This window comes from Drosophila persimilis, unplaced genomic scaffold, assembly GCF_003286085.1.
Source record: "Drosophila persimilis strain 14011-0111.01,24,50 unplaced genomic scaffold, DperRS2 tig00000977-arrow-arrow-pilon, whole genome shotgun sequence".
NCBI lineage: Eukaryota > Metazoa > Arthropoda > Insecta > Diptera > Drosophilidae > Drosophila > Drosophila persimilis.
In genome coordinates this window covers 452,033-474,868 of record NW_020825387.1, presented here as the reverse complement: position 1 = coordinate 474,868, position 22,836 = coordinate 452,033, and the positions used below count along the sequence as shown (strand labels likewise).

Here is a 22,836-nt window from a genome sequence, read left to right as displayed (position 1 = left end):
TCGCACGGATCGCTTACGCACATGTCCATAAAAATGGACAGACAGGGAGATACAGATAGAGATAGGAAGTGGACGCCGCCTCGGGGCAGGCTTCTGTGGCGAATGTGGAATGGGGAATGGGGAATGGAGCGTTGAACGTTTAGCGTTTTTCGACCTGTGCAACTAATTACGGGGCGCGTAGCACCCGATTTTAATTATCGCCCTGTGCGCTCGCTCAGCTGTTGCCTTTGCCGCATTCTGGGGCCGGGTCTGTCAGTCAGTTAGTCAGTCGCCAGTCGGCAGTCGGTAGTCTGTAGTCCATAGAACGTAGTCCATAGAACGTAGTCCGTAGTCCGTAGTCGGTCCCATCCCGTCCTGTTCCGAGCATAGGCACGCCCTGAGCGACAGTTACAAACAGCCAAGCGGTGATGGGCCATGGATGGGCTATGGCGATGGCGGCAATCGATTGATTGTGGCCAAACACGCAGCACTGGAGTTGGACAGGATAAATCAAGCCCCTGACATTTTCCCTGCCTTCTGCTGGCGTGCGTGAGTTTCGTTAATGCACAAACGGAACACAAACAGAGGAGCCACACAGAAGCAGAGCCAGAACCAGAACCAGAAACAGAACAGAACAGAACAGGCAACAGGGCCCCCATTCATACAATACGAATATATATAGTATAAAAGCCGATATCCAATTCCCGAAACTCGAACGACGCGTAATGGACTGAAATCCAATACAGAAATATGTATGAGACAGGAGTGGGGAGACTGGAGACTGGAGAAGAGCAGAGTAGCAAGGATACCCGTCCGCACATATGGAGAAGATATGGTATGGTATGGCATGGATTGAGAGACAGACACAGTCCCCCACACAGATGTCAGGGAAATATGCGCCGTTTAGTCACAACTGTCAGTTTTCAATTGATTTGTCGAGCCAGTGGCAGGGGAAAGGCTCTCAGAGCCTGGGGGATTGACTGGGTGGCTCTGAATTTCGCTTCCATCAAAGCCAACAAAGCAAATGTGAAAACATTAAAGCCATTTTTGGCCACGCTTTCGTGTGCATATATCTATATATGTAGATATGTCCATATAGTATATTCGTGCAGTGCCGGACAGAGGAAGACAGTGGCGACTAGCCCTAAATGTTGGACATCTTCATTTGACGGACACAACAACTTATTTGAAGCCAATATCCTGTGAAAGTTGTTTGGGAGGAAAGTAATTTGGCTTCAGTGCTAATCATTGAATATTTTTACAAGATAACAAATATCTTTCAGATGGGTCATTTTTGGTTCTATTTATTTATTTATAAAATGGTAGCCCAAGATTTATCCTACAGCACAAAGCAACAAGGCCTTCAGGTCTATGCTGGGAATATATATATAAAAAAAAAATGTATTTTTTTGTTCTAAGAAATGCAAATATGTCTTGTGGATATTACTTAACAATTTGAGGGGTATTTTTCAAGGATATTCTTCTTGGTTATAGTAGGGCCCGCCATTAAACTGTGTTCAATTCCTTGACGATGCCTTAGGCATCCAATATTCGCGTGTGTATGGGAATTATGGCTAACGATAGTTGGTTTCCCCCATTTCGCTGGCAGTTTCCATTTCAGTTGGCCCATGCGCTGTTCCGGTTGGCCGCCAAAACGCCAAAAACTTCAACTTTTGGCCAGTCATGTCATGGAGCAGAGTAGAGTAGAGTAGAGCAGAGCAGTCCATTCTTGTATCGTCATTGTTAACATCATCAATTTGTGTGCTTAATATGGAAACTGACGCACAACAATAGCAGACAGGCGGCAGGAGGCAGGAGAAGAATAGAGCTGGCTGGCTGGCAGGACAGCCTGGAGGTGGAAACAGGATCAAGGAACGAAAAGACTAGGACTAGGACTAGGACCAGGCCAGCCATATAAATTGAGTTGCTGCAGCAATAAAGCATCTCGAATTGTTTATTACATTTTTGCCACACTTGACGAGAGCACGAAGGGCAGGAGCTATGAGGCAGGAGGCAGGAGGTTGGACGTATATGGAGCACCAGGCGATAAATACGAAAAGTCATAATACATATATACTCATACTCATAGGAAAAGTGGCTGGGGGGGTGGAAAGGGGAGGTTGGGGAAGATGAAACGGAAAGCCCTGGGCCAGAAATCAAAACAATTGCAGCTCAATTCAATTGCTTGGCATCTCTCAATTCTGTGGATAAGAATGGAGAGGCTATATACAGGGGACACATACATATATAGAACGGGGGGACAGCGGACAGGCCGTGGCAGTGGCATGGCGGCCACTTACCGTACGAGGCGAAAAGTTCATGAGGTTATGATTTGAGGCAACCCATCGGGCGACCCCGGACCCCGGCCCCGGCCCCGGAACCCAGACCCCAGACCAGACCCGACCCCAGAGCAAACAGTTACGATTGTGTTACAATTTGTTACATCTGTAAATGTGTGCGCGGAGCTGAAAGCGCGCTGAAAGCTCTCGAGGGACTTTTTAGCCAATATAAATTTTGATCCTTCTTGAAAAATGGAAGCAAACATAAATAGCATCAAGTGGAAAACTGAACGTTAACGAACGTGCCGCTGGGTGGGGATGGGATGGGATGGGACGGTATGGGACTACGATGTGTTGTGGCAGTGGCATCAGCAGGGGGTTGGGTTGGGTTCGGTTCGGTTCGGTTTGGTTCTGATGGGTGCAGAGGGTGACAGCGGCTGTGGCACATCGACGACATAAATGAGTGGCGGGCTGAGCGCACATTTAGCAGCAAACAAACAGATTCTCCCCCACATCTCCACCCACAACCAGACACACACACACACAAACACACACACAGACACACGAACAGTAGCATAGACTGACAAACACGCACTGTGAAGGACACACAATGTTGGGGAGCTGCTCCACATGTGTCTATGTGTCTATGTGTGTGTGTTTGTAATAAAAGCGATGAAAATGGCAACAGCAACAAACAGGAGAAACAGCAACAGCAATGACAGCAGAAAGGAAAACGAAATGGCAAAATAAATTGAAAGAGAAACAAATAAAAATCAACGAGAAAGGCTGCAAAAGTGGCGGAAAAAAAGGAAGCAACACAGAGAGAGTCAGAAAGCAGAATGAACCAACGAGCAGGAGCTGGAGAAGAACCAGAAGCCCAAGAAGTAGAAAAACAACAAGAATTATGGGATAGCTTCATGGCCGAAGCAATAGATATCCTTGAAGGTCGAGCGCTCATCACCAGATTGCTTTTCGATCAATCATAGAAACGATAACTATATAATATAGTTGGTCTAGAAGCAAAAATAAGACTGCAGTTTCTTAGATTTGTCTTAATTACATTCTAAAATTATACAAGTTTTTCCTACAACGTCTAGCAGGCCTAACGATATGATATTCCAAACGAAACGTTTCGTTTATAGAGTAGAATATGCTACAGTTTGTGCATGACAAACAGCTACTGGAAAATCGTATTACCCTCCGAAAAGAGTACAAAAGAAGCAGCAGCAGTAATAGCAACAGCAAGCAAATATTGAACGAAAAGGCAAAATACCAACAAGAACAACAATCAAACACACACGCACTCACACAGTTAAAGAAAATAATCGTCGATAAAAAGCTGGCGCCAAGATACCCGTAATATGAGCTAACCACTGCCCCCAGCAACCGATTCTGATGCCATTCCACATCTTCCACCGACACACATATTCCCCATCCATTCAGTGGACCATCACCATCACCATCCCAATCCCTGGCCACTCTCCGATGGCAAGTGGCTTCGCACATCACAGCGCATTATTGGGTGACATGTGAAAGAGCTCCGCTCTTAGGCCTGAAGCTGCTTGCTGCTTGAGAACGGCTTTGAGCCTTAGCCCACTTGAGTTGGTGTTTTACAAGATACAATTCCACTAATTCCAAACAAAAAGTTAGTCCAGCGTGGCACTTGAAAAGCTCTCTGGCAGGACTTATTTCGCCCCAGCAAGGTCACTTTCGTTTCACTTAAAGTGCTCTAATTTACAAATTAAACACGATTTTCTGGAGTGTTTCAAGGGGGGATGGGAGCTTGAATTTCAATTTAAATTTAAATCGCTTGCTGGTATTTCAATGGGGAGCCCGAAAGTATGCAATGCTTTCTCGACAAGATCAGTTCCGTGAACTAGTAGGAACCGAACCAAGTATTAATAGCACATAAAACAAACAAATCATTGAATATGCTGCGGGGTGAGGTCGGGTCAGGTCGGGTCGGGTCGGGGAAAGTTTTATGTCGAATCACCTAAAATGACTTTACTTTCTGCTTAATTCGCATTCAAAATGCGAAAAATTTAAGCCCCAAAAATGTGAACTATAAGCTGACGTCACGCTCTCGTTCGCACAGCTCCCAATGGCTTAAAATTTATGACATAAATAAAAATACGGGAATAAGGATGGGTCTGCCGCAGCCAGGATACCCAAAAGCCATCCATCCCGAGCCAACACCCAACCCTCCGGGCCACTCCACCTCCACCTCCAGCTCCGGCAACCCAACCACTCCAAATTACACGAAACGTTTTCGGTTCTTTCCTTGGTTACGATTCGATTGGTCACCTTTGATGAAGAGAGAAAGGGAGAAGGGGAGAGAGAGCTAGAAACGAAAACACAAATAAATTAATATTTGGCTTAGTGAAATTGAATTTGGTTTGGTTCGATGTGCCTGCCATGTCTGGCATTTGGCGATAAACGCATTCGCTTTCGCTTTCAGGTAAATTGCTCGTAAGCCACATCAGCATAAACCGAAAAAACTAAATATTTATGGACGAACGAAAGACCACGCCCGGACAAATTCAAACGCCAACGGTCAAGCGGCAGCGACGCATCTGACAGCCCTAGTCCGTCGCTGACTTAGCAACCCTGCTCGAACAGCTGGTACTTGCCTGTTGCATCTTTTTTTGTTTATTTGTTCTATTTCGCGGCTGTGTACTTTTATACTAATTTGAATTTTAAGCCACCGGTGAACCAATATCCACTTAAAAGAACCTTCCACACGTGAAGTGCAAAGATGAGCGGCGCACTGAAAGCCAAAGAACAACTGATACGCGCTGTGGAATGCGATCAGATCGGACGAATACTGGAGGCGCAGACGCTTTACCAAGATGGCATCACGCAGCTCATGTCGTTCGTGGAGACTGAACCAGATGAGAATAAGCGCAAGGCGTTCGTGCTCCGCATCAAGGAGTATATAGATCGGGCGGACGCCATCAAGGCCCGCGTCAATGGCAAGCTCATGCTGGGCCAGGTGGTGGACCACATATCGATAGAGGAGAACGACACGGGATATGACTACGATCAGATCTTTGGCAAATACATGGACGACAAGACCGTTGAGATCCTGCTCGAGGAGCCCTACATGACGCAAAACTATCAGGTAACCAAACTAATCACCAAGGGAGGACAGAAATTAATTCGATTGATCTTTGACAGTATCAAAACCTCATACGCTTCCTGGAGCTGGCCATCACAAACTGCAAAAACTTGAAGTATTTCCGTTTGATTACCAAAGAGTACTCGGATCCAAAGAATCCCGATCAGCAAAAGACTAACCTGGGACAGATAAGAGCCGACCTGGAGCGAAGGTACATCGTTGTCTCCATAAAATATGAAGACACGTTGCACGATCGAAGAATTTAGTAAGTAACGGAGACCGATACGAGTCCCTTGCGTCATCAATATATTGCAGCTATCTAATCTTTCTATTAATAATATTTTTCCTGTGCTTACAGTCTGAGCAACGGCTATATAATTAAAATCGGACGCGGATTGCACTTTTACAAGGCGGCCAATCCCATGTATTCCATTGGCCTGGTCAACTACAAGTACCGCAAGTGCCTCCAAACAGATGTGGACGTATGGCGCAACAATAGCACAGCATCCTAGGGAATGTCATTCCATTTTAAAAGACAAAGACAAGACAGATTTTTCATACAACACTTAATTTTGATAAATATATCTTTCAATTTTTTGCGAACTGCGCCTTCAATGTGGAGTACAGAAGGAGGATTCACCGACAATTGGTGATTCTGGGTACGCTATAAATCTGCAGTCGCCACGAAGACACGGAGCTGATATATGGATGTGGCTGCTGCTGCTGCAGGGGCGTTCTCCTCTGCACCGTTCGGCTCCTGGTTTCAGTTCCTTGGCAGAAAATGTTTAAAATTCATAACTTTCACGCCACTTTCGGATATGGAGGCAGCAGCGGCACAGCTGGTGGGCAGAGTTGGCTGCTGTTTTGAATGCCAGTGCCGCTCCGGCAGCCAGCGGGTGGCCAATGCAGTTGCATAAAAGGCAAAAGCAGCAGCAGAAACGGAAGCGCTACCGTTACCAGCTTCATTTACAGCTCCAGCTCTTTGTCCTTGCCATGTCCTTAAGGTTCGCTTAAAGCCCATACTCTGATTCGGTCTGAGGCTCAACGGCGGCCGATGCGATGGTTGCCAGAGACATGTGCGTGGATAATTAGAACTGCGACACAGTTCGCTGCACATCCAACACCAGAGTCCACCTTTGGAGGGTGGTGGTGGAGATGTGGGATTGGTATCGGATTGGGTCTAGAAATGGGACGAGGTCCTAGGGCGGGGGTATATTTTCAATTTACTTGGTGCCAGGCCAAGGATTTATCAACAGATGAAGGCAATTGTTACGCAAAGGCACAAAATGCGCCGCGATGAGCCGGCCTAATAAATTGCACCAGAGCTAAAATGCTTTGCTCGCTTTTAAATTTTATGGCCCGTAAGAAGGCCCAGACACACTCGCTCCCCACTCACCCACACACCGAAACACACTCCTTGGAACCACCCCTAATTTTGGGTTTAAGCACCACTGGAGGATGGAGCCTGCGGCTGCTGCTGGCAGTAGGACTGGGGCTGTGGCTGTCGCTGGGGCTTGGGCTTGGGCTGGGGCTGGGGTGAGGTGCAGATTCCATTTGCCTAAGCTGGCTATTCATTCCCTGGATATTCTAAACAAGCAACAAGAATTGTGGGTCTTCGTGTCCCCAGGATTCGCAGGGCCTTCCGCCTTCTCCTTGAGAGCCGGGGGCCAACGATGAACTTATTGAACAATTAGATGGTTCACTTATTTTAGATAAATCTATGAACTAGATGGATCCCTAGTCCCTGCCACTGAGCCTCCCTCCAAGCGTGCTCCTTGTGCGCTACGGAAGCTGGAACAGGATATTTTTCGCTAGCAAATAAGCCACTAACTGACTGAACAACAGGGGAATCCTCCTACGCAACCTGGAATCCTGCCATCCTCCCCAGCAAGCAACAGTTATTCAGGGAGAACTGCAGAATAGAAGCCGCCGGCTCTCCCTGCCAATTTGTGAGCAATGAATGCTGCAGTTAAGCGCCAGGAAAGGCCAGGAAAACTACAATACATAACCATGGAATTAGTTATAGTCCTGGTCCTGGTCCTGGTCCTGCTTCTGGTCTTCATCTTGGTCACAAAGGGAACAAGAGCCACCCTCCCCCGTTTGGAGGAAGAGGAAGCCGGGCAGACACTGCCCGGGGCAGACCAACAGCATAACTAATCCGAATATTTTACCCCCGCCCCGGAAAATGGCAAATCCTCAAGATACGAGTAGAAGCCAAAGTGGAAGCAACATTTTGTACCTCGTAGGTCCTGGAGTACCAGGGGTATGTTCTAGAAAGGGGTACCAGGGGTATTTTCTATCCACCCAGCTAGTTGGCAGAAAGAAAACTCGGTAGAGTTATGTATTTATCCCGATATAGAAAAAATACCCGTTTTAAGTACACTCCATGAGAGGTATTAACAGAATATCTTCATGAGATAAACTACACAGCGGGTATCTTTTGGTCGAATCTCTGCGCTGTATCACTGTATTTCTTGCCTATTGCTAGGATGCTGAGTGGGTGGGGATGGGGACCCGCGTTAAGCGGAATGTTTTAGGTTCAGCGCAGCACTTATGACATTACATTTTACGAGCACATGTGTGTGTGTGTGGTGTGTGTGTGTATTCGCTATTAATTTGCCATAGCTGAGGAGCTGAGTCCTGAGTCCTGAGCTGCGTGCGTGTATATCCTCGTAGACCTCTACATTTCCCATCATCAGGATTGTCCTGGCCGGGAAAGCGCCACGTAATTGTCTCTGTTTGCGGATCCTGCTTCGCTTTCGCTTGCTTAAAATTATCATAGAGCCAAGGGGACGGGCTGGATAAGAGAAACTACGAATTGGATTGTGTACACATCTACTTATGCCGATTTCCTATTACTCGTAGATGCGTAACGTAACTTTTAGACCAGGCAAAGGACCAACGCAACCAAAAAAAAAGGGTGGCGTCAACGATTCTTTCTCAGTTTTATTGCTGCCAACAACATCAACAACAAGACAAACTGGCAAATGTCCCACTTGTTACCAGAACGCCCCCAACCCAAAAACAATGTGGCATTGTGGCACTCTGTGTGGGAGTGTGGGAGTGGGGAATGTGAGAGGAAGACATAGGCGATAGATAGGGAAAATCGGGCCATAACTTTTGTTTTGCTACGTACATAAAATGGCGCCAAGCAACCTATATAGGCCAGACATCCAAAAAGGAGCACCCGAGCGCAGAGGACAGGAGCGGAAGCGGGAGCAGGAGCAGGAGCAGGAGTAGGAGTGGACATAAAGTCAAGTGAAACTACTGGCAATAGCAATTGAAATCAAAAACGTGCCATCAACTGGGGGCTTCATTGCTGTTGTTGTTTTTGTTTTTGTTGTTGAAAGCCTCCTACGTTCCGCTCCACTCCCACTCCCACTCCCAATCCCACTCCTGCATCCCACATCTAGGAGGCGATGGCCATTATGTAAATTGCGTGTACGGCAGTCAATGAAGGTCTGAGGATGGAATAGATAGAGACTGCGGCTGACCAAAAACCGCATCATTAACGCCCTGGACCAGCATCAGCATCAGCATCAGCACCAGCATCAGAAACGGACTGGATTGGACTTCTCTCTCGAATGACAACTGGCTAAGGTCTCAGGCTCACAGGCTTTCAGGGTCTCTGGCTCAATGTGTGTGTCCGAAATATGAACTAAAGTGATTTTCAAATATGCTCGAGTCCCAGGCACTTTAGCAGTCCTATATCATTGTTGTTGGTGGTGTGGCGTGGTGATGTTTCCGTCGCCTCGTGCTAGATTAAAAGCTGTCACAGACCAAACAAAGGCAACCGCAGAAGCAGCAGCAGCAGCAGCAGGAGAGGCAGAAGCAGCACAAGAACCACACCACACAAAGGATAAGCAGAGCAGTTATTGTGTTCTCTTTGGATTTGCAATGTATGCCGATTTATAATCAATCAATGTCAGCGCAAAATTCGAAGCGGGATGCGGAATTCGAAGCGCCACACCAAGCGCCGCACTCTCTATCTGTCACGCTCCCGCTCACTCCCTGGGGCGGCGGCAACGTGGAACGTATGCCCAAAAAACCGTTCATTAGGCCCCTCAGACGTCACGGCACGACAATGCATAGAGAAAGAGAGAGGGCGAGAGAGGGAAGGGGACGCCCAGAGGCGCGTTATTTATAGTGCGTGTCCTATTAATGCATAATCGACGTCAATCTTGGCATATTAAAGGACTAACGCGGCCTAAGTCGTCGCTTCTACTGCCATCCATCCCATCCCCCCATCCCCCCCAACCACCTCCTCAGGCTCGTCCGCTTTAGCCTCATCCTCCCTTTTTTTTCCACCAGATTTTAAACCAAAGATGGATAGACAGAGATATTTTTTGGCTACTGGTTGCCTTGCCGGGCAAATCCTTTTTGCCATGGCTCGCTTTGGTTAATAGACCCCGAGCTGCGTGTCAAATTGCCGGCGAATTGATGAACTTGGCAGAAAAAGGAAAGGTCCTCTTCCTCTCCACCCACAAAATGCATTAGCGAAAAAGATAAGAGAAGAGCCATATTTATAAAAATGATAAGAAATGGTTAAACAAATGTCTTTAAATTTGATTAAACATAATATTTATGGTCGATTAATGTCGATTCTATGTAAAATATGATCTTAAGGTATATTACCCCTACACATCTATTCGAAAGCTGATCAGAATTCCCTTCTTTCCGGGTTCTCGAACTTTACTTTACAATAGCTAAAAAAACAGATACAAATCAATGGATCTGATATAAATTCTGTTATATAAAGTGGGCCCGAAGAAAACAGGGATTTAGTGGAAAATACTTCTTCCACTTCTTCAAAGATTTTTGTAGTTTTTGTGAATTCTTTAGCTTAAATTAGAATTTATCTTTCCAAAATTTGTATGTGTTCTATTCCTAAGACTAATGTTTGTTATCTCTGCAGGTATTTTGCTTGAGTGATAACTTTAAGGGTTATACATAAAACTAAATAACAAGATATTTTGCATAATTAAGGATATATTAATAATACAACCCGCTTTTATAGCAGAATAAACCTTAAAGCTGCGGCTACCGTTACCACTTCCCACAACATGGTTTACCAGTTCCATCGAAATCTAAGGAGCTTCCCAGCTTCTCCAGTCGGGAGCTGCCTGGCATCCCTGGAGGGGCAAATATTCACCCTGGGGTCAATTGTTTCACTTATTTAGCAGGCTTTAAAATGTCCCCACAAATCCCCGCCTCGACCAGTCCGGATGTTTAATGACCAAAAGACATTCTCTGACAGCGTTGACAACTCTCTGAGAGATATACATTAACGGGGAGGGTGGGGGTGGTGAGAGTCTGAGAGCATTAGAGAAAGTAAATCGGGGGCATAAAGAGCCGCGCTGTAATTTGAGTAATTAAAATTTGACACGATAATCGAATCGCTGGCTGTGTGGATATGGTGGGGGTAGGCGGCACGGGGGTACGGGGCTACGGGGGTACGGAGGCAGGTGGATCTCGCTGGGCACGAAATCATCGCCAGCCTTTCAGCCCTTTCGCTCGGCTTACAACTTGAGCGGCGCATTAATGCAGAGCACTTTATGTGTATATAATTCCGGGCATATCTGTATATACCCGTATAGCCGTGTGTACGAGTATATAGGGCCAGGCAGTCAATGTCAAACCACAGACTATTAAATACACACGCAGGCACGCGAAAGTGCTGAAAAACAAAGCCAGGACGAAGCCAGGGATCCCAGTCGGCGACGGCGGTGGCGGTGGCGGTGGCGGTGGCGCTGGCAGTGGCAGTGGCGACGGCGACGGCAGCTTCCATAATTCGCCTGACGACTCCGGGATTCGTGGGGAGTAAAAGCCATTAAAGTAACAACCAGGCACAGCACGTTTTTACGGCGCACGGCAAATGCTGCGACAAAAGAAGGTTCGTTCCTCAGATGGAGAGCAGGCGATGGCAGAGATGTGCGGCTCTGGTGTGGCTGTGGCTGCGGCTGTGGCAGACTCTTTCGTAAGCGCAGCAGTCAGCGTCATAAACGACGGCGTCGGCATTTAGAAAGCGCAGATATTCCTGTCAAAACGATAAGCGCGCCTTACGCCGTATAGCAAGAGAGAGAGAAAGAGAGACGGGGAAGGGGAAGGGGATGGGAAAGAGTGAGGGAGAGATGGAGAGATATAGAGAGAGAGACAACCAGTCAAGGTTTTGGATGGCGTCTAGAATAAGAGGAGTAGGAGGAGGTGGAGGTGGAGGAGGAGGAGGCAGCAGCACAATTTTTATACCAAGTGCTGAGGAGACGCTCGTCTTTAAACGTTTTGTGGCTGGAGATATATCCCTTCAGCCTCGAATTCAGCTTCAGCTCTCCCTGTTCCCGTTCCCTGTATTCCGCAGTCCGTAGTCCGTACTCCCTGCTCGTGGCATTGTCATTTATGTATCTATTCCGAGAGTCTTTCTTGCATTGGTTAAATGCCTTACGGTAATTTCATTCACTTACGCGCACATAACTTGCAGAACTCACGTATTCCCATTCGGATTCACATTCGCACTTTTATGCAGGGACGCGGATGGGGGTGGGGGCACAAAGTTATAGCTGGAGATGGAGATGGAGTTGGAGATGGGGGGTCGAAGGTAGAGGTGCGTAATGACATTCATGTGATAAGCACACGCACACGCCCCCAGGTGTGATGGGTGTTTGGGCGAGGGGGTGCGGCAGTTTGGTGTGGTGTGGTGTGGTGTGGTGTGGTATGGGGTTTAGATTTAGGTCTGGGGGCCAAGACAAGGGATGCAGCTAATGAGGCAAATTCCCAAAAACCCAAGAACAAATATGTACATAAATCTTTAGCGCCAGTGACCGAAAAAATGGTCGCAGTTGTTGGCTATTTCTGGTGTGGAACGGGAACGATCGCTGGCCGCAAGAAATATGGATTGTTGCCTAATCACCTACAGCGTTTTAGCCACGCGAAAGGTATTGGGGACGGGGCCCTGAAGTGGCAATGGGAATGGGACAGCTCTTAAGTCGCGCAAATCCCAAAATATTTCACAACTTTATCCCCTTAGGTGGGATATTTGCGGGCACGCAAAAAGGAAAAAAGAAACCATCCCCATAAAAAAACAAGTAAGAAAGCTATGGTCGAGACTTCGACTATGGGATACCCGCTAATAAGATTTACATACATACATAAGTCTTACAGTGGCTGTATTAACTAACCGATTGCAGTGATTTTTGTTGGACATATAGATAATGATCCTGGCTATATGCTTGCCAAATGGTAGTCCTATACCTTCAAACTTCCAGCTCCCATCCATGCAGAGCACATACCCTTTATGCTCTTCAAGTAACGGGTATAACGAGCATCAGGAGCACGTTAATCAAAATGTTAGAGGGGAATAGCAGCAGCAGCAGCATCAGCGGGGGTACAACGATGTCCTGGCCGCCAGATATCGCCATCTACGTACACGAAGACATCCCCCCACGACTCCGACTAGGCATCGAATCCAAGAAACGAAACGAAACGAAAATTTTAATGGCTCAATAAAAATGCCATTTGCGCTGGGCCGCTGTCTTGGCCCGCAGAAAGTTGGCTTTAAAGGCAGCCCGCACTTAGCCCCACTCCGCCTCCCCCGTGGGATGGGGCAAAAACAAAAGCCAAACAAGGCTTAACACATTTCCCCAAAATGTTTATCTAATCAGCGCAAAGTATCCTGACACCTGAGAAGGCAACGGGAGCTGGGCCCCGATCCAGGAGCCAGGCAGTCAGGCAGCCAGGCAGCTGTCAGGGCATTAATCTGCAATTGCCAAAGATTTCCGCCTTCCAATCGAATCAAATGTAAATCAGGGAGCGAAAGAGACAGCGCGAGGGGGCAGGAGAGAGAAGCAGAAGGAGATGGCAGCAGCCGCAGCAGCAGCAGCGTTTCCATTGAACTAGTTGCACAGCCGTACATATATTTATTTCTTTTCTCGATTTCGGGGGGAAATTCGCTTTTTGCCACCCATTTTGTTTGTGGTGCGCTTTATCAAACAGAAAATTTAAAAAACAAATAACAGCCGCTGCCGCTACTGCTGCTGCTGCTGCTGTTGCTGCCACAGTGGCAGCCGCAACAGTAACAGACTGCCTGCCATTAATTTTTTATTGGTTCTCCGAAATCCGATTCATGCCTTTTACAAAGATTTCTCAAACATTTAAAAGTGCGAAAAGATCAAAGCGAATTCCAACTTATTGTCTCGCTCTCTCTCCCTCTCTCTCTTTCTCCTTCTCTCTGGCCTCCCAAAACCCAATCCTCCTGCTCACTCCCCCGCAGGTCGTGGCTTAACAAGATTCTGACTAGAGAGAGTGCGACTGAGAGAGGGGAAACTACAAATTCCCAGAGAAGCGCAGTTAAAGAGCACACCACCCCTACTGCATCCAACGGTAGTTCCTCTCTCCCCCTCTGCCCCTCTCTTTGCCTCTGATGATGTGGCATATTTGCTTGTAAACATTTGACGAGTTTTTCCTCTGGCCACTGGACCACCCACGCCTCCGCACGCCTCCGCATGCCACCAACCTGAGCCAAAGCCGGGGCCTGGCCAAAAGTCGGCCATGGAAAATTAAATCAGCAAGTGAAAAGCTCCTTGCTGGTGTTCCTGCTGCTAGTGGTCCTGTTCTGCAATGGAAAACTGATATTTTGCTGGCTCTGCCAAACCGCATATCAAACTGTCGAGCATTTACCATTGGGTCGGGTCCTACAACGAGGTGCGGCCCGTGCCAAGTGGTTTTTGGCTGCCGTTGTTTTCATAACAGCCAGCCTCCCGGGGCAGGCACAGGCGCATACAAATACACACAAACACATACATATAGGGGCGCAGGCACAGCCTTCCGACACCCAGCCCCCGACTCGGGCAACTTTTGACGCCACTCTGTCTGCCGCGCCACGCCTTGACGGCCTGCATTCCGTATAAAAAATATTCATACATGCCCTTTTTATAATGCACTCTGCACCGAAGCGGGCGTGGAGAAATTGTGGTGAGCTCTGACATTTAGCGTAGGAGATCTGCTACCTCGCTCTACAACTGCAGGTAAGTGCTATTGAAGTGTGAAAGGGACAGCTAAATAGCACTTCAACAGCTCTAACAGCTAATTTTCTCACGATCCTACTCTCCACCTGTACCTGTGCTCTCCAGCTATGCTTAATCAGAGAGGAGTTTACGTAAGAGAGCGCCAGTAAGGGATAGCAACAGTAACAGCCGTAGCATGCGCTCTCCTTTTGGTTTCCTTTGAGCTTAGCTCCTGCTGCTTCTCACCATTGAACTGTTAAAAGGATGAGAGATGAAAGATAAACACTATGCAAGGAGAGAGAGGGCCTGAAAGGGACAGCAACAACGGGGCTTAACCACAAGTTTTGCCACCAAATTGAATCTTCTCTCAAGAGAGTTAATCTTTGTTCTTTTCTGGTTTCTGCTTTTCGATTGCCTGGAGGGTATCGAAACTTCGATGTGGCAACAAGTGCCTCTGCATCGCATTCTTGTTATATCGTCACTTATGGGAAGGGAGAGAGGGAAGAAGTTGCCTTCCAGTGGGGTGGAGCGGGGCGGCCTAGCTCCGGTTGTTTACACGTGCCTTTGTTGCGCCGCTGCTGACGCGATGCGTGTGTTCCGGACTTGGGCATGTAGAAGACTCTGGGGCATGGAGCATGGGGCACTGCATGAAGTTTTGCGTACTTGGTATTTACATACAAACACACAACACACATAAACAGAAGCAGCAGCAGCAGTCGATTGCCAAGTGCAACAGCAGCAGCAGCAGCAACAGCAGCAACAGTAGCGGCAGAAGCCGCCATGGCCCCATGTCTGACTTTCCCATGGAAAATAAACAAGAGTTCTCTCCGACAGTCGCCAAGATGTCTGCGACGGGCTTTGGCTTTTGCCACGGCTCACCTGGGCTACGCTGCGCTGCTCTGCGGTGTCAGTGTGGGATGAATGTGGCATGGATGTGGCGTGGCGTGGTCTGTTGGGGGATGGGGGTTGGGTTGAGGTGAGTTGGGTCGCTTGGGGACAAGGACGTTGTGGAGGATGGTGTCTGGATGTTGCCGCTGCCGTATTTTAATAATGCATCGAAATGAAAGTGGCTGTCAACTGGAGATTTGACAGCTGCTTTAGCTTACGACAAGGATCGATGATGGCATGTCAGGAGCGTAGACAGACACGACAGTCCTGACTACTACTCCGGCCACCAGAGGAGTTGCCATGACTTCTCGCCACAGATTATTTCACTTACTGCGCCAATAATGTGCGATAATTAGGTGCGGGAGGCAGCCATTGGGGCAGTAACAGTGGCAGACATTGGGGGAATTCGAATCGAGTCGAACCGAATTACCGCCTCATTAGCACATGGCACTCTTGTATTCCCAGGGCCCATTCTGGCCCCCTGCTTCGCTCCCCTCCCCACCGCTCGCGTTACTCCGTTACTCATAAATGCCATAGATCTTCGGGGGCCCACCAGCACCACCAGCTGGCCCACTTGATGGCATAAACAGATTGCATGGCTCGCTCTCTCTTTGAAGTGCAAATTACCCGCGGGGTCAACCGAGCATTGTGGCCTGGCCTGGCGTGGCCTGGCCTGGAAGGGAGTGTTGGTTGTGTTGGCTGCGTTGCTGTGTGGCAAAGGTGGATGCGGATGGGATGGATGCGGTACAGAGTTAACAATGCTTCTTGGCCATAATACATCTTGAAAATCTGTTTAATGGCTCTCTTCCTCTAACGGGGGCCGGGGTGCCACTTGAGAGGCTTTTGAAGCTGTTGCTATTTTAATGTGGTCGATATTCTAAATTTAAACAAATAAACAAACATACCCGCAACAAATACACGATTGCCTCTGGATTTCTGCCTTGCTGCCTTGCTGCCGATTGTTGAAAGTTTATTGTTTTTAAACCTGTGCAGCAAAACTGTTTGATATTCCTTTCCGCCCCTGAGCACCCGATAATTTGGCACTTAAAACGTGCGAAATTCATTCACATTTTCACTTGATTCATTCGGCATCGCCGGCTACGAAAGCAATCACGGTGAGTGCCTGGTTTACGAGTATTTTGTACGTATGTACATATGTATGTATGGATGATCCGCCCCGGAGAGAGGGTGAACACATCCGCTGCCCTGCGGATGCCCTGTGAGTGCCCTGCAATGCTATTTTTTCCTTCTTTTCGTTTTTGGGCTGGAAATCAATATGAGTAATACGAAGCAATAATCTATGAGATTCCCGCAGTTTGGGGGCCACACGAAAGTTTATACTTTTGAGTACTGTACACATTGCTCTCTTTGAAGTGGGAATATAACAAGAAAGATGGAATTATTACTGAATTTATACGCTTTTTTCTTCAAGTGCAAATGAGCTGCCGGCTGCGCGAACCGATAAATAATTTTCAAGCTTACTGCGTGCTAATTATCGCTGATTATCGATCAGCCCTGAACCTAGGAAACGATAAAATCAATAAAGGGGTATGGCAAAAATGAAAACAAATCAAAACGGTCTTGGAAATGGCTACCTCAGAAAATCCTGGAAGTCATTATAAAACTTAACTCCTGCCGCTTCCGCTCCTCCTCCTGCGCCAGAGCCTGTGGCTACCTTTTCTTAGGTGTTTGGGTGGAGAATAATTCTCAAGAATAACTAAGCCCCGCTGCATACTTTACGGGGCACCACTGCCCCCACAATATTATATTGGTTGCACAAACTTACTGCTCGGTAAACATTGCTCCTCTGATTGCCTCAGAGTCCAGCACCTGTTACCAACAAATAACTTGATGGGGAAGAAAACCCTCCCGCTTCACAGGTCAACAACCACATTATTGCTCACGCATTTCATTTGCCATACGATATAGAAATCGTCCCGGAATCGTCTCGGCTTCCAGCTCGAAACTAAACATCATCCATGCGGCAGGGGCAGCAGCAGCAGTAGCCAAGACTGAGACTGGGACTATGGTGCCACGCAACTAGTGTCAAGAATCGCATAAATTTCCGATTCCGGGACGCAGTCCGGGTACAACCGAATGCGCTGCGTTGCGCTGCTCCGTTGGACTCAAAGTGTGCCATTTAATGGCCACCAAAGGTCACGTTCACACCGCCGTAATGGCTAATGGGCGACCGGTCTGACAATTCAGGTAATGTGGATAATTTGCTGTCAATGATGTGTAACGAACGCACAGCGGAGATGAGAAAAGCGCTGGCGACGAGAGCGGTTCGGTGCGGTCCTTGTATTTGTTGTCAAACAACAACACGCACCTAATAGCCCGGACCCGGTGCTGCATTTTACGGCGCTTATAAATAGGCTCTACTAGATGTTAATGTTCGTGTCGATGGGGGAGAGAGAGGATGCGCTGGATGGGGACCGTGGCACGGGACCCCATTCAATTTTGACAAATCGCCTGTTGTTGAGCACAGCCACAAATCCGTGCTGATCGATGATTTGTTGTCTTTGATCTGGAGATGGAAACGGAGATGGAATGAGATGGGATAAGATGAGATGTGCTCCGACCGCGAGTGTCGAGTGAGCAAATCAAATTTTGACAAGGTGTTGATTGCCCCCCGACATATGTATTGTATGTATGTATGTACATATATCCTATGCAGATGTGATGTGATGCGCTGTGATCCGGGGGAGTCACCCCATAAATCAAGAGACCCACAGAGCAGAAGTAGTCACGCACTAAACTATAACTATAACGATTAAGTTGCGGTTGGGCCACGGGAACTAAACAAACAAGACTAGCGGCGTTTTATGGCTTAACACGACCGATCCGTCAAAAGGAAAATGGAAAACCAAAACGAAAACGAAAACACTGTTATTTCAGACTCTTGTTGTTTTGTCTTTGGTTTTTCGCGTTCCACACTGATTCAGAACCGATCTGAGCTGAGCCATAAAAAACAATATTTGTTTCCAATACTATTCCTAGCATAGATCTAAAAATAATCAACCAAAACATAGTCGAGCCGAACCGAGCCGATCCGAGCCGGGACCAGCGACATCTCTCCAATGTGTGGCCCTCAGGGCGGAGGAGTGGGTTGTCTAGCGACTCTGGCCCGGTGACTGGGAGGAGGATCAGTCGGGGGCATACTCGTAGGATAACCCATTGTTTTATGACCCATTTTTCCAGCGGTAAGCGATCGTAAAATTTGAATAAAGCGAGAGAGAGCGTGAAAAATCCTTTGTGGCATCTTCCACACATGTGGGAACGGAACTGTTGCTGCTACAACTTCAATTGGTCTTTCAGTATTCCGTATGTGGTACGAGTATTTTGTTTTTATTTCTTTCAAATGATCTCTGCTTTCTACTTGAGAACAGAACAATCGTAAAAATCGATCGTAGTCCTGTTTGAAATGTATACACAATTATTTTACGACCTTTCAAGATATAGACCAAGACTTTCGTTTCAAAAATTGCGTACTTGACTACACCCCGTTTACTCTCCTCTTTGCTTTCTCTCTCTGAGAAGTCGTAAAAATTGGAAAGGAAATTCTACCAGATAGCAATGTCAGGAGGCTGTGTGGAGATAAACCAATCTCTCTCCTGTCATTATCTGGTTCTTCCGCGAGACAGCAGCTGTAATCGGGTGTAGTATTTAAAGTACTTCTTGGGAAATATTTTGATTAGAATAATGTTTGCCATGATTTCCAGTTTAATGTTTACAAACCAATTGAGTTTGGGCACTCTTTGAGATACTTCATATGTTTGTTTTAAATGGAACTTAAAGAAGCTTAAGCATATTGGATGGTTGCAAAGTGGTAGAAAATCTCTTACTCTACAGAAAACTATACGGATGTCTGATAGATGCGGATGCAAGGCATTGATAGATGGTGATAATATGACCTCATAGCTTAAAGAAAACATACAATTTTCCTTACTATATTGCACGTTCGAAGATATTTTCATATCCTTTAATGTAAACGTTAAAAATTGCACAACATATGTCTTGATATTGGCTAACATTTTGTAGAGGTAGCCCTTCATCTAGTCGCCTTAACAAATCCAATAAAAACGCACTTCGTCATGTGTGTGAGCGTGCTGAATTTTCATTTGTTGAAAAATCATATTTTCCATATAATTGTAAACACATTGAAAACATTCAGACACACACACACACACACACACACTGAATGAGATCTTGGCTCCTCCCACAGCGGAAAATTCAGGCAAATGAGAAACGAATCTCGCTGTGAATATCTCTCCATAAATAAACATGGAACGAGCAGGAGAATCGCTGTGAGAACCGCCCACATCCGAAGATCAGCCAAACAGATGACTGCAGCAGGCCATGGATATGACAGAGATAGTAGCTGAAAAATATATAACTGTTAATAATAACTGGTCATCCCATCGCTAGGTCTAACTAATGGTAAAATCTTTCAATGGAATACTGCTAAAACGGGAATGCAATAAAATATGTAAATGGGTAGTGAACGAACTTTGGTCTCATAAAGTCTTCCCTTAAGTCATGATTGAACACCCCCCAACTGCTGCTCGACCCGAGACTTCTTCTCTCTCCCTCGTTCTTTCTAGGAACTTGAACATGTGTGGATATAGTACGTATTTATAGTCCAATACGGTGTTCCCCAAACTCACACACCGACAGACTCTCGCTGAGGAATTACAAGTGAGATCTACGTAGCTCTACGTATCCGTAGCCAGCCCACAAAGTCCATTCATTTGTCGATCGGACTTCTTGGCTGACGCAACGAATAGTCGCGCTCGCATCGCATCGCATAGAACTTGGATTTTTTTTTGTATGGGGCTGAAAAGCGGGAAAAAGATCCTAGACAAAATCAATACAAAAGTGAAGTGTGGTCGTTGTCCAAAGGACGCAAAGAAAGTCCTCATAGTGATCCAATAAAAGTACTAATAGTGAATTAAAGAAAGTTTTTTTTTTTTACTAAACCAAAGTTATAAGGAGTGCCTTCAAAAATGTTACCATCATGCTATTCGAATGGTTCGGTTTTGCCTGATAACGAGGACCTGGTCAACTCTCTGCTGGCCAATCCCGAGTATCTTCGGACCAGTGCCAATCCACTTGGCACAAGTGCCGTCGGGATGGATAGTCTCATGTGTAGCTCGTTCCCATCGGCCTTTTACTACCAGGGCATCGACAACTTCCTAGCTCTGCACAATAATATCTGGACTCTGCCCATATCCTTCCTGCACAACACCCATCGGCCGGAAAAGCCACCGTTCTCCTACATTGCTCTCATCGCGATGGCCATTAGCAGTGCACCCAATCAGCGTCTGACCCTCAGCGGCATCTACAAGTTTATCATGGATAAGTAAGTTCAAAGAATGTACTTTGGATATCTATAAAAAGCACTCCCATCGATCTGTTTTTTTTTTTTAAGCTGCTTAAGTTACTACATTTGTGGGAAAGATTGATTTCTTTGCCCAAATTCCTTGGCTATACTAAATGTTTCATTTATAAAAGAGTTCAAGTTCCTTTATCATGAACATTCGAAATCTTTTAGTTGGCAGTCGTCTAAGTCAATAATGCGAAAATAAACAATGCCAGCATTCCAGTTTTATATATAATTTAAATAGACAAATATATAGTCTGTATAAAAATAAAATGTACATTTGTATGTTAAAACGCATTTCAAAACAGTTGAAAAAGCATTGGCATAATTTGGGACTTTAGCGGTGAAATATTGAACATAATTTTCCGAGCTTAATTAAGAACAGCCATACATTCATTAGCCTACTATATCATGTTCAAAATTGGGTAAATATCTGAAAGGATTACACGTAAAATTAACGTAGATATTTATTTAAATTATCTCTGTGTGATCTTTGCCATAAAAGAATTATTTCTTATAAGAAATCTGGTACATTAAAAATAAGGGTTCCGAATTAAAACATGCTCGCAAAAGTCAAAATAAATCGCGTCATATCAGAACAGAGCAGTAAAGATCGGTTTCCCAATATTTATTGTCAATTTTGGATCACTTAATCAAGATTACTAAGAATTTTATCTAGTTTTCAGTTTAAATTTCTTATTTAAATTCAATTTTATTAACTTGAAGGCTGTTTTGCATAGATTGACTATTAATTATTGATTATTTATCTTTATTTTCGATTCTTTTAGATTCCCCTACTATCGGGATAACAAACAGGGCTGGCAGAACTCCATCCGACATAATCTATCGCTGAACGACTGCTTTGTGAAGGTGCCGCGAGACAAGAACACCATCGATGACAATGATAGCGCCGGAAAGGGCAGCTACTGGATGCTGGATGCCTCCGCCTCGGACATGTTCGAGCAGGGTAACTACCGTCGACGTCGGACCCGGAGGCAGAGGCATTGCACCAACGCCAGTCGCTATGAACGGGATGCGGGCAAGGTAAGAGGAGAAGCTGCAGAAGATGCTGGATAAAGTAATCAAATTGATTTATTGATTCCGTCAGGATGCTACGGATGGCAGCAGTACGGCGGAAATCAGATCGCCCAGCGACTCGCTGAACGACTTTGATATCTTCTGCAACGAGAGGCCGAACTACTCGGATCGCATCACGGATCTGCACCGTCAGTACTTATCCGTATCCCTTGGCTTCAATAGCCTGTTTAATGGCGAGGCAAGTGGGGTGCGCCAACTTCCAGGCGCTTCCACGGTGGTTAGAGAATCCAACGCAGACGACGACGCCGAGGTGGATGGCGATGCATCCACGGACAGTCCGTGCTCCAGCTCCAGCAAGACAGCTCAGAACATCCCGGATAGTGTATCGGCCCTGCACGATGAATTACATTCCCCGAGCGCCTTCACGCCGACCCACAACCACCGGCTCCCAGGACTAAGCGATGCATTTAAGGGGCTCCAACATCTGATGCCCAGCAATACAGCTCCAGCACCTGGCACCGGAACAACAGCAGCCAACAGCCGATCAAAGACGACGTTATTCACAATCGACAATATTATTGGCAAGCCCTGAATGGTGGAATATGGTTGTTAAGGATAGCATAGCATTAAGTACTTACACGTAATCCAATCCATTATCACCGTGCAATGATTAAAACTGATATGAGTTACAGTTGCTAGTCTTCGTACTTTATTTTTACAAAACTTGAGAAAAGTTCTCCTTTTCTGAAGAAAATTGGTAAAGTTTAGTTGTCATAGCCTACAATGTGGTTTGGTTTGGAAATGGGCGCTCACTACTCTGCTCAGCTGATCAAGTCGATAGTATGTATCGAAAAATCGATATATCAAGTAAGGTTATTTTTAATAATAAATGTAATGTTTTGTCATGTCTTTCTTCTAGTGGGTTCTTTTTTGTTTATATTTTCCATAATTTCTATTACTTTAAAAAAGGTAAGTAACGGCAAAATTCATTCCGCCTATCACAAAAAAATACCGATATTTTTTCAAAACACTGTGGATAATGGTAACATGACATTAGACTGTAGACTTCAGGTCAATTTATTAACAAAACACAGATGACTCAACAGTGTAACCATACAGAATTCACACCTGGTGACACTTTCCTGCTAGCAAGCA

At 46.2% G+C, this 22,836-nt stretch overlaps 2 protein-coding genes across 2 annotated transcripts; both read left to right on the top strand.

Moving 5' to 3' along the window:
• The first annotated feature begins 4,943 nt into the window (after positions 1-4,943).
• LOC6600989 (MIT domain-containing protein 1) lies at positions 4,944-5,979 on the top strand. The gene is made up of 3 exons (XM_026993928.1): positions 4,944-5,379; positions 5,436-5,641; positions 5,735-5,979. Exons 1-3 carry the CDS (start codon positions 5,014-5,016, stop codon positions 5,886-5,888), a joined length of 726 nt encoding a protein of 241 aa, XP_026849729.1. The 5' UTR covers positions 4,944-5,013; the 3' UTR covers positions 5,889-5,979.
• A 14,287-nt stretch (positions 5,980-20,266) lies between these two features.
• LOC6600988 (fork head domain-containing protein FD2) lies at positions 20,267-22,336 on the top strand. The gene is made up of 3 exons (XM_002026138.2): positions 20,267-20,622; positions 21,432-21,687; positions 21,752-22,336. The coding sequence occupies exons 1-3, from the start codon at positions 20,267-20,269 to the stop codon at positions 22,271-22,273; spliced, it is 1,134 nt and encodes a 377-aa protein (XP_002026174.2). The 3' UTR covers positions 22,274-22,336.
• Positions 22,337-22,836: the final 500 nt, after the last annotated feature.

What these genes read in the sequence shown, in the direction of transcription:
- LOC6600989 (XM_026993928.1), top strand. Translation starts at nt 5,014, where the DNA reads ATGAGCGGCGCACTGAAAGCCAAAGAACAACTGATACGCGCTGTGGAA. An exon ending in ACATGACGCAAAACTATCAG is followed by an intron (nt 5,380 to 5,435) that starts GTAACCAAACTA and finishes GATCTTTGACAG; the next exon opens with TATCAAAACCTCATACGCTT. An exon ending in TTGCACGATCGAAGAATTTA is followed by an intron (nt 5,642 to 5,734) that starts GTAAGTAACGGA and finishes CTGTGCTTACAG; the next exon opens with TCTGAGCAACGGCTATATAA.
- LOC6600988 (XM_002026138.2), top strand. Translation starts at nt 20,267, where the DNA reads ATGTTACCATCATGCTATTCGAATGGTTCGGTTTTGCCTGATAACGAG. An exon ending in TACAAGTTTATCATGGATAA is followed by an intron (nt 20,623 to 21,431) that starts GTAAGTTCAAAG and finishes CGATTCTTTTAG; the next exon opens with ATTCCCCTACTATCGGGATA. An exon ending in ATGAACGGGATGCGGGCAAG is followed by an intron (nt 21,688 to 21,751) that starts GTAAGAGGAGAA and finishes TGATTCCGTCAG; the next exon opens with GATGCTACGGATGGCAGCAG.